Source organism: Trichechus manatus, unplaced genomic scaffold, assembly GCF_000243295.1.
Source record: "Trichechus manatus latirostris isolate Lorelei unplaced genomic scaffold, TriManLat1.0 scaffold00082, whole genome shotgun sequence".
NCBI classification, from domain to species: Eukaryota; Metazoa; Chordata; class Mammalia; order Sirenia; family Trichechidae; genus Trichechus; species Trichechus manatus.
In genome coordinates, this window is record NW_004444018.1 from 6829376 (window position 1) to 6845659 (window position 16284).

The window sequence follows — 16284 nt, forward strand, 5'->3', positions numbered from 1 at the left end:
AACATTAACCATCACAGTAGTGATGAAAATGTTCTGAAGTAGATACTGGTGTTGGTGAATAGGATTGTAAAAGTACATAAAGTCACTATATTACACACTTCAAAGCTATTAAAACAAATTTTTATTTAATGAGAAATCTACCAGTTAAAATAGTATAAACTATAAAGTATAAATTGAGCTTGAAAAATACTACAACAAAACCAAAAAAATACCCACTCAGGTGAGGAGAAGAAAGGGTCTGGTTCTAGAGCCAACATTCCCTGGTTGTGAATAAGAAGCCGCTATGGAGGAGGTTCTGCAACCGGCTCTGCCTCTGGTGCCCGAGGCAGAGCTGGAGATGGAAGATTTAATGATCTATGAGGCACCAGTGTTGGAGCAGGAGCAGGAGCAGGAGCAAGATCGATATCAGCTCTTCATCTGGTTGCCGGTTGCAGGGGGCCCAGGAGATGGAAATCCACCTCTCCAGCTGGCCCTTCATCTGGTGCTGGTGATGAAGCTACAGAAGGAAGACTTGTGACTCCAAAAAGCTCCAGTGTTCGTGCAGGATCAGGATGGACAACTGCCGGTGGTACGGAAGCCAGTTCTGGAGGTGGACCAGGATAAGAATCTGACCCTCTAGCTGGCTCTTCGTCTAGTGCCACTGCTGGAACTGGTGGAATAGCTGGTGCTCTAAGGAGCTCTGGAGTTGGTGCAGGAGCAGGATCAACATCAGCAGGTGGTCCAGGAGCCAGTTCTGGATATAGCCCAAGATAAGAATCTGACCTTCCAGTCAGCTCTCCATCTGGTGCCAATGCTGGAGCTGGTGATGGAATACCTGGTACTCTATAAAGCTCTGGTTTGGAAGCAGGAGCAGAATCGACATCAGTTGGTGGTACAGGAGCCAATTCTGGATGTAACCCAGGATAAGAATCTGACCCTCCATCTGGCTCTCCAACTGGTGCCAGTGCTGGAGCTGATGATGGTGTGCTATCGAGCTCCAGTGTTAGTCCAGGAGCATGATCGACCTCACCAGGTGGTCCAGGACCTGGTTATAGTGTTGGCCCAGGAAGAGAATCCGATCTTCCAGCAGGCTCTCTCTCAGGTGCCATTGCTCGACTTGGTGATGGAGGACCTGTTGTATCCAGCTCCAATGTTGCTGCAAGAGCAGGATCTGACTCAGGAAGTGGTCCCAGAGTCTGTTCTGAAAGTTGCCCAAGATAAAATTCCAGCTCTCCTGCAGGATCTCCATCTGGTGCCAGTGCTGGAGCTGGTGATGGGATACGTGGTACTCTATTGAGCTTTGGTGTTGGTGCAGGACCAGGACCGACATCACCAGATGGTCCAGCAGCCAGTTCTGGAAGTGGTCCAGGTTAAGTATCTGACTCTCCAGCTGGCTCTTCTGATGCCAGTGCAGGAGCTGTTGATGGAATAGCTGGTGCTCTATGGAGCTCTGGTGTTGGAGCAGGAGCAGGATCAACATCAGCCAGTGGTCCGGGAGCCGGTTCTGGAGGTGACCCAGGTTGGGAATCCACCCCTCCAGCATGCTCTCCAACTGGTGCCGGTGCTGGAGCTGGTGATGTAATAGGTGGTGTGCTATGGAGCTCCAGTGCTGGTGCAGGAGCAGAATGTACCCCGTGAGATGTTCCAGGAGCCAGTTCTTGGGGCAAAGATATATCTTGAGCTACTTTTACAACTGGCACTGGCCGCGGCTCTGGACTGCAAGAGGAGAAACATTCACCAACATGGCTTCCTTTCCAATGATGGAAAACATCCCATTGCCATGAAGAGAAACCCATTCCCAAGATTTCAACCCCAGGGAGTCTTCCTGGACTGTGGTCTACCAGAGGAGTCTGAGGTTACTCTGAGCTCTGGCTCAACCTCAGCCTCTGGAAGTCTTCCTATGTCCTCCTCACAAGCTCACATGCAGGCATGCCCAGTCCGCCTCACCCTCTGGCTCTGCCTCAATGACCTCCATTTGATCTAGGTGGGCCGAGAGAAACTGGGCATGGCTCTCCACATGTTAGCCAGGCATGTTCACATGCATGTACTCCACCAGGAGCTTTAGGTAGGGGAAGTACGAGGGCTGATCCAAATCCTGCGAGTATTCATCCAGCCATGTGTCCAGTATAAAAGAGATGGCACTGGGGGTGGGTGGTGAAGAGCAGGGTCAGAGGCCTGGCTTTTCCCATCACACTGCTCTCCTGGGGTAACCTTGCAAGGGGCTGGGTCCCTCTGTCTGCCCCTGTCCTTCCAAAGGTCAGCATCACCCTGCATCATGCCCTCTGGCTGTCCTGGCAGTGGCAGGCCTGGTCACTGAGCAGGGGTCTAGCACAGAGCCTCAGTCCCAGGGAGCTCCCCATCAATGGTCTGACCAAATCTCCCTCCTTGGTGAGCCTGAATTACATCTCTTTCTGTCCCCTGGCCCTCTTCCTACTGGACAGTAACCCCGCAAGTGTACAGAAGTGTGTCTGCACGTTCACCTCACAGCCTGGCGCATCATAGTGCTCCAGGAACATCTGATGCTCAGTGACACATGGAGTCCATCCCATACCCCAAAATGCCAGGCCCTGGAGCCCTTCCACCTGGAGCATGTACACCAGCATGCTGCCTGGTACTCTGCATGCACGTGAGGGTCTCTTCTTCCATGGACACTGTTCTCTCAAGGGACAGGGGCCCCACATACAGCTGAGCCCCCACGACAGGGGATGGGGATTCGTGAGCAGCTTTCTCCCCTACCTCAACTTCTTGTTTTGGGCCCCAAATAGGGGACGAGGCAAGCTGTGATGTGAGGGGATTGTGGGGGGATGGATTCTCTCAGGGGCCTCTCTGAGCCCCCAGCCTCCCCTCTGCTACCCAGAACACCCAGGCTCTACCCCCACCTCTCTATGACTGCTTTCCTCCTGCAGGGGATGCCCCTAAACTCATTCCTCTAGTGCAATCTAGATGTGTGGGTTCCAGGGCTTGTCCAGCCCCAATTCAGACACAGGCCGCCTACAACCTCCACCCTTCTGTGGAGACAGGAGCTCCTTCTTCTCCACCCAGAGTCCACTCACCCTTTCAGCTGGTCCTGGGGTCTGCCGGCCCTGGCAGAATAGGGGAAGTTACATCCATACCTAGAGAAGGTGTGAGGGTGTCACATCTAATGCACTGTGGACACTACCTGCTTTTGATGTCTAGTGTTCCTGTCTGACTCCCCAGCTGGAATGGAGGCCCAGGAGGACAGGGCTTCCTGTCCACTTTGTTCACTGAATGATGCTAAGTGCCTAAAACAGTGTCTGCAACAGTAGGGGTTTCATGGATAATTGGTGAATGAGTGAATGCAATGAACACCTTCCCAGGTATCTGAGTGTCCAGGGCCCCTCTACCAGCCTCCAGGGATCCCTGTTCTTGCTACACTGAGGACAAGGACCCACTAAATGGAATCTCAACTCCCCTTTACAAGTGCGAAATAGGTTTGCTCAAGGGCAAGCAGTCAGTGAGGGGTGAGGCAGACAGCTTCTTCACGGGGGAGAGGAAAATAATAAATGTGAACATCCCAGCCCCTCCAGCAGCCTTTTCTGCAGAGCTGGGCTCCAGGTACATACTTTCTATGGCTTGTCCCATGTTGTCCTGACAGCAATTCTAGCTGATTGGTCCTTAATCAACCTACTCCTCAGGGGAGCAAACTGAGGCTCTGAGTGGTAAAGTGACATCCCCTAGACTCACAACTGGTAGGGGGCAGAGTCCCTGCTTGGCTGTGGAGGGCCGGCGCTCACCTTTGGAACAGCAGGTCTAGGACCTGCTGGGTGGTGGCATAGGTTCTGTAAGTTCCCAGGAAGATTTTGATGTAGGACAAGTCACCCTTTAGGAAGGCTGGCACCAGGTGCTCCGCTGGCACCAACTTCTCTGCTGAGCCTGTCTTGACGGTTCTCACCATGCAGGCCTCATCCAGGTCCTGATCCGACACACAGACACACTGGGGTGGGACAGAGGAAGGATATACCATCAGAGGTGGCCCCATTAGGACCGGGGGGTCAGGGGCCAGAGCTCAGACCAGGAACTCCCCCACCCTCAGTGACCTGTGGCAGGAGGTGGGACACAAGTGCCTCCAGCAGAGAACAGGACTTGGGTTTCAAGGCAGAATTTGAGGTGGGGGATGATTAAAAACATTAGGAACCTGAAGTCATTTTGTTACTAAATAACCATGGTATCTCCCTGTAGGAAGAGCAGTATCCCAGTGAGTCCTAACAAAACACCTCATTCCAGAGATGAGAAAACAGAGGCTTAGGGATGTCCAGCGTCTGCTCGAAGTCACACACTCAGATCCCAGAATCGCCCAATACTAGGGCTCTGTGATGTTCCCTCTGTACTATGTGAGGCCTGCTCTGCTCCTGACTCGGAAGGGAAGGTCTGGTGCAAGCTCACTCCTTTCCCAGCTGGAGACAGTGCACGGAGCAGACACACCTATGAGATCCCCTCTGATCGTGAAGCAAGACACAGATTTTTCTTTCTGTACATTAAAGGTGGTTTAAAGAACCCAAAGCTATGGAGCACCCAGATCCAGCCAAGCGTGAGAGCGGAGATCCTGGGTTGGGAGAAAGACCCCCACAGGACCAAGGATCCAAACAAATGACTCTGAAAGAGTAAATCCGAATGGCCAGTAAAGGACTGAGAGGGGCTTGGCTTCTCAGGGCCAACAAGCACCTCAAATCCACCCTGCAGTTCCACTGGCCACCTGGCAGCAGGTTGGCAAAAATGGAAAAGAACCCCAACACCCAGAACTGGCTCGATGCAGAGAGACAGCTAGCGTCACAAACTGCGTCACGTGACTGGGACAGCTATTTTGGGAAGGAGTCTGGCTCCAGCGATCCTAACTTGAAATGTGCATATCCTTCCCCCCAGCGTGCCACTCCTGGGAGTTTGTCCTGGGTGGGTCAGTGTTTGAGGACACACGTAAGGTTCCTGCAGCCCTGCTAAAAGGGTGGCAGAAGAAATCAGTCCAGGGCCAGCAGCAGTGAGAGGCTCAGTCAATGTGGGACTGGGCATCCCTTCTGGAATGTTCTGCAGCTGAATTAGGAGACAGCTCCCGTTGTGGAGGGGTCACATGATGTGTTCCTCGAGATTGCAGGTAGCAGAAAAAGGTATGTCATAGCCTGAGCCCCACACTTTAGGGTAAAAGAAGGCTTCTAAGCATGAGGATGTGTGAGGCTGGGAGAAGGTGTGGAAGGACAGTCTAGTGGACTGCTGCCTGGAGCCCTGGGGTTGGAACTTAAACACTAAAAGACGAGCAACATGCAAAATGACAACAGGCTGATGTGAAGACAGTATACAAAACTTGTTTCCGATATTCCTACAAATATGGGAAAAGTGACTTTGGAGCTGACCAGGGAGGGGAGGGGAGGGGGGTGGGGAAGAGGGAAGGGTGGTGGCTGATTCCTTTGGGAGGGGACTGGGGGCCCTTGAGAGGGAAAGTCCTGGCAGGGAGCTGGGGGTCTCCAGGGCATTGTCTGGGCCCCTCCGAGCTGCCACCCTTCCTTTCTGCCCATCAAGCCCTTGTACCCCCTGGGCCTCCCAGGATCTCTCAGTTCCCCATGTATACCATGTGCTGGGTGGGTCAGCCTGGGGCTGCACAATCCAGCCCTGGCCAATTCACAGATAGTAAGATCAACCTCTGAGTACTGAAGCAGGATCTAGGAGAAGCTGGGCTGGCACAGGGTCAGCAGTGGCCCAGGCAATGCCAGCAGCTAGGACTCTGTGCTGACTGCCCCACTCAGGGTGAGCTGGATGTCAGAGAAGGCTAGGTGAGAGTGCTTACTCAGCCTGTGACGCCGATAGTCCCTCCCTAAAGCCCTGGTCTGAACTGGGATCCCTGGGTAGACTAAGGTCCCAGAGTTCTCTGTGATCAGGGGGTTGCAGCAGGCACGTGAAGGAGGTCTCCGCCTTTGTTACTACAGCCCCCAATCTCCAAGGCACCCAACCTGATGGACTAGGCCCACCTACCACCCCATTCCAGGTCAGACCCAGTCCCATGAACCCAGTGATAGTGAAGAGCTGTGAGGATGGAGCTTGGGGTTGCCTTCAACATGTGCTAGTCCTAAAGCAGCACCACCATTTTCATCATCCTCATCATCAATTTTCCCCTCCCAAATCTCGCCAGATCACATGGCCCCTCCTTCCCTGACTCCCACCCACCTGTCTCCCAAATGGACCTTGCCTCATCCAACAACTTTCTGCCTCATTAGTTCTGTCCTCATTTCCTTCCTGCCCACATTACCAGGGACCCCATGAGAACAAGGGCTGGCATGGCATGGCCTGGTGGCTGGTATGACCTGGGTTAAGTGTGTGGGGCTGCCCAGGTGGGATGACAGTGGTGGCCTGGATTGGCAGCTCTGGGCCACCCTGTGTTACTTTTGAGGCTTTTTGTTGTTTTTTTTTTTGGTAAATGGCCAGAGCCTTTGGGGGTTGGGGATGAGACCATGTCTCAGTCTTCATGAAAGGGTCGAACTCCTGTATTTCTCAAGCTTCAATACAAGGGAAGACAAGAGACAACAAGAAAACATGTTCCTAGCTCAAGTGTTTCCACTCAGGTGAGCTGGGGAGTGGGATGTCTCTAGAATGTGGGGTCCTGGTTACCAGGGTTCCCAGTTCCATGTACTCTGTTGCCAAGGAAGTGAGGTCATATCCTGGGTCCTCTGACCTGGGCCTGACTTCAGATAAGACCTCCCAAAGTCCCCTCTGGGCTGCGGAATGCTCACCTCTCCCCATGCCATCTCCATAACTGTACACAGTGAAACCACACAGCCCCCCCCCCAACCCCGCAAAACCTGGGGAAGGCCTGGGTGCACCCAGGGCTCCCAGCGTTGAGCAGACAGAGCTGGGTTCAGACACAGCTCATCTCTCTAACCAGTTTTCAACCCTGGACAAGTCTTTGTGCTTCTCAGAGCCTCCTCAGTCCCCCCAACCCACACAGAGGAGATCATTCTAGCATCTTCTTTCTAGGGACATCAGCAGGTACATGTGAGATAACATAGAACCTGTGGACTGGTGTTACATGTAGCTAATCAGGAGCAGATTATCCAATAGACAAGGTAAGCACAGGGCTTACCCGCTTACCAGATCATCTGTAGTGAATATTTTCACATTTTTTTCACCACATCAAAGACTCTGCTTCTAGGTATGGCTGGCATCTGTCCCTCTCCCAACCCCACAGCACCTGCCTAAAAAATCAAAGCCTCTTCAAATTCACAGTCCCTGACGGGGGCAGATGATCCAGTAAGCAAGCTAAGCACAGGTTTACTTGTGTTTACATACTAATCTGTAGTGAAAATTTCACATGGGTTTCACCACATCAAAGATGTGTTCACCGTGCTTACCTTGCCTATGGGATAATCCACCCTTGTAGCTAAAGCACAAACTTAGAGATGGAAGAATTTCAAGCAGGGGTGGGAATCAGTATGGAGTACACCTGCCCACAGTATGGAGTACACCTGCCCACAGTATGGAGTACACTTCCCCTCTTGGCCTAAACACAGTAGCACAATTTACATCTTATCTTTTATAAGTGAAGAAAACAAAAATATTTGATAAACACATACAAGGAAGGAATACTCATAACAATTACAGCCTTCACTTCTGCAACTGGTCACATGGTCTTAACTGATATTTAGAACTACCTTCTTCCACCACCCATTCTCTATTCCCTTTACCCTCAGCAAGCATCTCAACTGGTCATGGTTCTTTGCCTGGTGGGGTGACCCAAACCTTCACTCCTGAAGGGTCTGGGCCATTAGTGGTCATGGCAGAATTGAGTTGCTGTAGCTTTTCATTGACTTCAATCACAGGGCATGACAGGACTAAGAGACAGCCTAAGGGATCTCTTGTATTCCAGACACACTCTTCTTTACCTCCATTATGTAATATCAATCTTATTTCCCCTTGGTAATCTGAATCGATCACACCAGCCACCCTCACCACTGTCCTTCAAGAGGTCCCAGAAAGGGGCTGTAGTGCTGCCACTGTCCACTTTCAAGTGGTGCCTGCATATCATGCAGAACCATCTGTAAACCAGGTACGAGTTTTTTCTTCCTCAGTCAACTGATCATGAGGCACTCCCCATGAGGCCATAGATGAAGACTGGGAGAGGACAGGTACGGTAACAGAAGCAGAGACCAGGGGCATTTGGGCCATTTCCTCATGCAACTTACTTGAGCTTTCATGTCCTGCTCAGGCACAATATGGTATATACCACTTCCATTTAATGATGGAGTGTTGCTGTACACATCCAACTTTATGGCTCCATGGGTCAGACAGCACCCAGTTCATAATGGGCAGATCAGGCTGCACGGTGATTTTGTGGCCCATGGTTAAGCGTTCAGTCTCTACTAAAGCCCAGTAACAAGCTAAATGGTGTTTCTCAAAAGGAGAGCAGTTATGTGTGGTGGATGGCAGGGCTTTGCTCCAAAATCCTAAGGATCTGCACTGTGATTCACCAATAGGAGCCTGCCAAAGACTCCAAACAGCATCTCTGCCACTGACACTTCCAGAATCATTGGATCAGCCGGATCATATGGCCCAAGTGTCACAGTGGCTTGCACATCTGCCTGAACTTGTTGCAAGGCCTTCTCTTGTTCTGGGCCCCACTCAATATTAGCAGCTTTTTGATTCACTTCATAAATAGGCTGAAGTAGAACACTCAAATGAGGGATACGTTGCCTCCAAAATCCAAGAGGCCCAACAGATGTTGTGCCTCCTTTTTTACTTGTAGGAGGGGCCAGATACATCAACTTATCTTTCACTTTACATGGAATATCTTGACATGCCCCACATCACTGGAGCACTAGAAATATCACTGAGGTCAAGGGTGCCTGAATTTTTGTAGAAATAATTCCCATCCTCTTCCATGTAAATGTCTTACCAATAAGTCTAGAGTCATTGATAATTCTTTCCTACTAGGTCCAGTCAGCATAATGTCATCAATGTAATGGACCAGTGTGACATCTTGTGGACGGGAAGAAGATCAATGTCTGTGATGGTCAAGATTGTGTGTCAACTTGGCTGGGCCATGATTCTCAGTGTTTTGGCAGTCGTATAATGTTGTGATCTCATCCCTGTTGAGATCTGATATGTGATCACCCCCATGATGGGATCTGCTGTGAGTAGCCAATCAGTTGAAGGGAAGTTTCCTTGGGCGTGTAGCCTTCATAGAGTGTGAGTGGAAGTTCAGGTGGGGCTCGGGGGCTTTTACTGGATCCTGCAGTTGGCTCCTGTTCGTCTGACCTCTGGTTCTTGGGACTTGAGCTAGCAGCTTACCTGTGGTCTTGCCTGCTGATTTTGGGATTCGTTGATCTTCACAGCCTGTGAGCAACAGCCCTGTTGTCTGGCCGGCCAATCTTGGGTTTGCCAGCTGCTGCAGCTACATGAGTCAGGAGAAGCCTCTTTTCTGGCCCACAGACTTGAGACGTTCCAGTCTGTACAAGCACATGAGCCATTTCCTTGATATAAATATGTCTCTCTGTCTATATATATATGTATACGTTTTAGTGGTTTTGCTTCTTTAGAGAACGCAGCCTAAGACATTTGGTACTGAGAGTGGTTCTAGAGAAACAAAATTGTAAGGACGAATTTTCTAAATTGGTTCTCAAGTCTTTTTAGTCTTAAAGATGTTGACGACTCTGCTTCCAGTAGTAAAGAGAGCACTGTTAATCCATGGTGTGGGACGGCAATTCAAATATGCAAAATATCACCACCAGTAGATCAGGTATTGGTGAAAGATGAGGCTCTGGGTGATTGCATGTATGATACCTTTCTACAATTTTGTCATAATGAGAAGTATAAGGAAGCTGGTTGGTTGGTCCTACTTTCACTAGACAAACTGGTGAAAGAAAGAGATGAGCTCAGGGCTTCAGAGTCAAAGCTCAAGCGCCACATAAACGACCTCAAAGTTTCCACTTGTGCTTGGAAAGAAAGCCTTATTTCTTGTAGTAACAGAGCTGATATTGCCAAAAACCAAACCCAGAGTCTTATTGAAAGAGTGGCTGAATTACAATGCCAACTCACCTGCCAAACTTGAGAGGTATCTGAAGTTAAACTGAGGGCACTGATTGGGAAGAAATGGGATCCTGAAACTTGGGATGGGGACAGATGGGCAGATAATCAGGAAGATGGAGACACTGGGCCCCTAAATTCCATCGAATCACTCCTGCAAACAGAACCATTAGCCCCTCCACTCCCATCTAATGAGATTAAGCCAGCTGCATCTAAAGCTCTTTTGAGTCATTGCCTGGCACAACGCCTGAGGCAGATGCTTTACAAGACAATGCTGAATGTTCTCAAAACATTTCCCCACCGATTTTGGCTTCTAGATCTATAAGCAGACTTAAGTCCCAGTGAGCTCCAAAAGGTGAAGTACAAAGTGTAACCCAGGAGGAAGTATGCTGCACTCTGAAAGAACTGCTTGACCTCTAATATGTACAAACAGAAACCTAGGGAATACTTGTGGGAATGGCTATTAAGGGTGTGGGATAATGGTGAAAGGAACATAAAGATGGATCAATCTGAGTTTATTGATATGGGCTCACTAAGCACAAATTCTTCATGCAGTGTTTCAGGTTGAGAGGTTAAGAAAGGAACTAATAGTTTATTTGGTTGGGTTGCTGAAGCATGGATTATGCAGTGGCCTGCACTAAACCAAGCTGAAGTACCAGGCCTGCCTTGGTATACAGTAGAAGAAGGTATCCAAAGGCTTAGGGAAATTGGCATGCTAGAGTGGATTTATCAGATTAGACCCACAGACTCACACATGGAGTGCCCAGAGGACACATCTTTTATCACAACAGCGAGGAAAAAATTTGTGAAGGGAGCTCCAGCATCCCTGAAGACTGCTGTGATTATTATTTTATGTAAGTCAGATTAGACAGCGGGAACTGCTCTAACTGAATTAAGACACCTAACTACAATGGGGCTATTTGGATCCTGTGGTGTTAGGGGCAAGGTGGCGGCGCTCAATCCACAAAGACAAGGTGGGAGTAATTACTGTAATTGACAGTGGAGTCAAAGCAGTAATCAGAATAGTGTTACTCATATGGACTTATGGGGACTTATGGCATTGTCTACTTAGTCGTGGTGTCCCTAGGAATGAAATAGGTGGGAAATTTACTAAATATTTACTAAGAATTCTAGATCATATGAATGGCATTCTAACTTGAATCACCAGAATAGAGAGTTATGACCCTTCAAACAAGTCCCAGATTTGAGCCAGTTTACAGACTCAAAAAGTCCTGAATGAAAGAGAGGCCAGGTTCCTGTGAGGAAGGACCCCACTACACTGCCAAAAATTTATACTGTTAATCTTTCTCACAGCCTTTCCCAAAGGGACCTATGGCCTTTTATGAGAGTGACTGTCCACTGGGGAAAAGAAAATAATCAAACTTTTTGGGATTACTAGATACTTGGTCTGAACTGACACTAATTCCAGTAGACCCAAAACATCACTGTGGCCCACTAGTCAGAGTAGGGGCATATGGAGGTGAGATTATTGGTGGAGTCTTAGCTCAGGTTCATCTCACAGTGGGTCCAGTGTTTCCCTGAACTCATCCTGTAGTGATTTCCCTAGTTCCAGAATACATAATTAGAATACATACACTCAGGAACTGGCAGAACTCCAACACTGGATCCCTGACAAGTGGAGTAAGGGCTATTATGGTAGTAAAAGCCAAGTGGAAGCCATTAGAACTTCCCTTACCCAGGAAAATAGTAAGCCAAAAGCAATACCACATTCCTGGAGGGATTGCAGAGATTACTGCCACCATCAAGGAACTGAAGAATGCAGGGTTAGTGATTCCCACTACATCCCCATTCAATTCACTTATTTGGCCTGTGCAAAATATAAAAGGGATCTTGGAGAATGACAGTGGATTATTGTAAACTTTACTAGGTGGTGACTTCAATTGCAGCTGCTGATCCAGATATGGTTCAATTGCTTGAGCAAAGTAATACCTCTCCTGGTACCTGGTATGCAGCTATTGATCTGGTCAATTCCTTTTTCTCGATTCCAGTTTCAAAGGAACACCCGAAGCAGTTTGCATTCAGCTGGCAAGGCCAGCAATACACCTTTACTGTCCTACCTCAAGATATAGCAACTCTTCAGCCTTGTCATAATTTAGTCCACAAGGACCTTGATAATCTTTCCCTTCCACAAGACATCACACTGATCCATTACACTGATGACATTATCTGCTTGGACCTAGTAAGGAAGAAGTGTCAATGACTCTGGACTTATTGGTAAAATATTTGCATGCTAGAGGGTGTGAAATTAATCTGACAAAAAATTCAGGTGCCTTCCACCTCAGTGAAATTTCTAGGAGTCCTGTAGTGTAGGGCATGTTGACATACTCCTTCTAAAGCGAATGGGTAAAACTTTACATTTGGCCCCTCTTACAACTAAAAAGGAGGCACACCTAGTGGGCCTCTTTGGATTTTGGAGGCAACATATCCCTCATTTGGGTGTGCTATTCTGGCCTATTTATCAAGTGACTTGAAAAGCTGCTAGTTTTGAGTAAGGCCCAGACCAAGAGAAGGCTCTGCAACAAGTTCAACCTGCTGTGCCACTTGGGCCATATGATCCAGCTGATCCAAGGGTGCTTGAAGTGTCAGTGGCAGATAGAGATGCTGTTGGATTATTTGGCAGGCCCCTATTGGTGAATCACAGAGCGGATCCTTAGGATTTTGGAGCAAAGCCCTGACATCCTCTGCAGATGACTATTCTCTTTTTGAGAAACAGCTTTTGGCTTGTTACTGGGCCTTAGTAGAGACTGAATACTTAACCATGGGACACCAAGTCACCATGTGTCCTGAGCTGCCCATCACAAACTGGATGTTGTCTGACCCACAGAGCCATGAAGTTGGACCGGCACAGCAGCACTCCATAATTAAATGGAAGTGGTTTATACGAGATCGGGGCCGAGCAGGACCTGAAGGCACAGGTAAGTTGCATGAGGAAGTGGCCCAAATGACCATAGTCTCCACTCCTGTCTCATTACCTTCCTCCTCCCAGTCTGCACCTATGGCCTCATGAGGAGTTCCTTATGGTCAGCTGACTGAGGAAAAGGAAACTCGTGCCTGGCTTACAGATGGTTCTGCACGATATGCAGGCACCACTCAAAAGTGGACAGCGGCAGCACTACAGCCCCTTTCTGGGATCTTCCTGAAGGACAGTGGTGAAGGGAAATCCTCCCAATGGGCAGAACTTCGAGCAGTGCACATGGTTGTTCTCTTTGCTTGGAAGGATAAATGGCCAGATGTGCAACTGTACACTGATTCATGGGCTGTGGCCAATGTTTTGGCTGGATGGTCAGGGACTTGAAAGGAACATGATTGGAAAATTGGTGACAAAGAGGTATGGGGGAGAGGTAGGTGGATAGACATCTCTGAATGGGCCAAAGAAGTGAAGATATTTGTGTCTCTTATGAATGCTCACCAAAGGGTGACCTTGGCAGAGGGTTTTAACAATCAAGAGGATAGGATGATGTGTTCTCTGGAAACTAGTCATCCTCTTTCACCAGCCACTCCTATCATTTCCCAATAGGCTCATGAACAAAGTGGCCATGTTGGCAGGGATGGAGATTATGCATAGGCTCAGCAACACAGACTTCCACTCACCAAGGCTGACTTGGCTACAGCCACTGCTGAGTCCCCAATCTGCCAGCAGCAGAGACCAACAGAGTCCCCCATATGGCACCATCCCTTGAGGTGACCAGCCAGCAACCTGGTGGCAGGTTGATTACATTGGATTACTTCCATCATGGAAAGGGCAGTGTTTTGTTCTTAGCGGAATAGGCACTTACTCTGGATATAGATTTGCCTTCCCTGAACACAATGCTTCTGTCTAAACTACCATCCATGGACTTACAGAATATCTTATCCACTGTCATAGTATCCTACACAGCATTGCCTTGCATCAAGGTACTCACTTTACAACAGTGGGCTCATGCTCATGGAATTCACTGGTCTCACCATGTTCCCTATCATCCTGAAGCAGTTGGCTTGATAGAACAATGGAATAGCCTTCTAAAGACACAATTACGGTGCTAGGTAGGTGGCAGTACATTGCAGGGTTGGGGCAATATTCTCCAAGAGGCTGTATATGTCCTAAACCAGCATCCTATATGTGGTGCTGTTTCTCCCATATTCAGGATTCATGGGTCCAGGAATCAAGGGGTGGAAATAGGAGTGGCACCACTCACTATAACCCCTTGTGACTCACTTGCAAACTTTTTGCTTCATGTCTCCACAAGCCAATGCTCTGTGGGTCTAGAAGTCAGTTCCACAGGGTGGAATGCTGCCACCAGGAGACACAACACTGATTCCATTGCACTGCAAGTTAAGAATGCCACCCAGCCACTTGAAGCTTCTCATGCCTCTGGATCAACAGGCAAAGAAGGGAGTCACTGTATTGGCTAGTGTGACTCATCCGGATTACAAAGGGGAAATCAGATTGACATTACCTAATGGAGGTAAAAAAGAGTATGTCTGGAATACAGGAGATTCCTTAGGGCATCTCTTAGTACTGCCATAGCCTATGGTTAAAGTCAATGGAAAACTATAGCAACCCAATTCCAGCATGACTACTAATGGCCCAGACCCTTCAGGAATAAAGGTTTGGGTCACCCCAAAAGGCAAAGAACCATGACCAGCTGACGTGCTTGCTGAGGGTAAAGGGAATACAGAATGGGTGGTGGAAGAAGGTAGTTCTAAATACCAGTTATGACCACGTGACCAGTTGCAGACATGAGGACTGTAATTGTTATGAGTATTTCTTCTTTGTATGTGTATCAAATGTTTTTGTTTTCTACACTTTTAAAATATATGATGTAAATGGAGCTAGTGAGTTTTCAGTTGTACACGTGTAAGTTGTATCATGTTATGCGCAAGTATGATTTTGTAATTGTCTTTATATAGAGGTTGGGTATGGCTTAAGGACATGTGTACAGGTGCCAAGTTGACAAGGGGTAGACTGTGATGGTTAAGATTGTGTGTCAACTTGGCTGGGCTATATTCTCAGCGGTTTGGCAGTTATGAAATGATGTAGTTTGACAGTTATGTAATGACGTAATTTGGCAGTTAAATGATGTAGTCATCCTCCGTGGTGTGATCTGATGTGATCAGCCAATAAGATGTAGGAGGAGTTTCCTCAGGGGTCTGGCCTGGATCCAATATACATATGGATGCCTGGCAAAGATCACTCGCTTGCTCTGGATCCTGCATCTGCCTTGTCATCTGTCCTCTGGTTCTTGGGACTTGAGCCAGTAGTCTGCCATGCTGCCTACTCATCTTGGGATTTGTTGCCTCCATAGCCTGTGAGCCAGCAGCCAGCCATCTTACCTGCTGAACTTGGATCGGTCAGCCTCTGCAGCCCGTGATCAGTGGCCTGCCATCTGACCTGCTGATCTTGGGTTTGTCAGCCCATGGGGCTACATAAGTCAGGAAAAGCTTCCAGCCTTACATCTGACCCATGGAGTTGGTACTTGTCAGCCTCTACAACTGTGTTAGCCATTTCCTTGAGATAAGTCTCTCTCTCTATATATATATATACGCTTCATTGGTTTTCCTTCTCTAGAGAACCTAGCCTAAGACACTACTAATAAAATTTGGTCTCTATACATTTGCCTATGTTAGATATATATATAAGTGGAATCATACAATATTTGTCCTTTCGTGTGTGATTTATTTTAGGATAGTTTTAAACTGGGGGAATATCACTGCTTAGAGCCCTTGCAAAGATGAAGGCTGACTTCAATGCCATCATTAATGAGATTAATTAATGAGTGAAGTGGCTTTTATTGAAGATTTTGTTGAGAAGAAAGTTTATATTACATGTTCTACAGTAAGTGGAGGTGGCTTGTATATTGCTATGATGCTGGAAGCTATGCCATCTGAATTCAAATGCCAGCAGGGTCACCCAACTGAGCTTCCAGACTAAGACAGACGAGGAAGAAGGAACTGGTGGTTTAATTCTGATAAAAATTAGCCAGTGAAAACCTTACGAATAGCAGTGGAACATTGTCTGATATACTGCTGGAAGACGAGCCCCTCAGATTGGAAGGCACTCAAAAGATGACTGGGGAAGAGCTGCCTTTTCAAAGTGGAGTCAACCTTAATGACGTGGATAGCATCAAGCTTTCGGGACTTTCATTTGCTGACGTGGCACGACTCAAAATGAGAAGAAACAGCTGCAAATTTCCTTCAATAGCTGGAACGTGGAATTACAAAGTATGAATCTAGGAAAACTGGAAGTAGTCAAAAATGAAATGGAATGCATAAACATCGATA

At 48.1% G+C, this 16284-nt stretch overlaps 2 protein-coding genes across 5 annotated transcripts in view; both read right to left on the reverse strand.

The window, feature by feature from the left end:
• The window catches only part of CUNH9orf153 (chromosome unknown C9orf153 homolog), a 98849-nt gene that overhangs the window by 68216 nt on the left and 14349 nt on the right, over window positions 1–16284 (reverse strand). Inside the window, exon 1 of one of the 4 annotated variants that reach the window (XM_023735803.1) lies at window positions 3735–3851. The exons of the other annotated variants lie outside the window; for them this stretch is intronic. The gene's annotated coding sequence lies outside the window, so the exon portion shown is untranslated. Of the gene's footprint in view, window positions 1–3734; window positions 3852–16284 lie in introns of those variants that run through there. 4 annotated transcript variants of the gene reach the window in all.
• Window positions 99–16284, reverse strand: part of ISCA1 (iron-sulfur cluster assembly 1) — a 50797-nt gene continuing 34611 nt past the window's right edge. The window contains exons 2-4 of the mRNA XM_023735806.1: window positions 3735–3934; window positions 3033–3092; window positions 99–1695 (exon numbers count right to left, since the gene is read on the reverse strand). Of these exons, the coding sequence (XP_023591574.1) occupies window positions 1350–1695; window positions 3033–3092; window positions 3735–3934 (606 nt within the window). The 3' untranslated portion in view covers window positions 99–1349. The remainder of the gene's footprint in view (window positions 1696–3032; window positions 3093–3734; window positions 3935–16284) is intronic.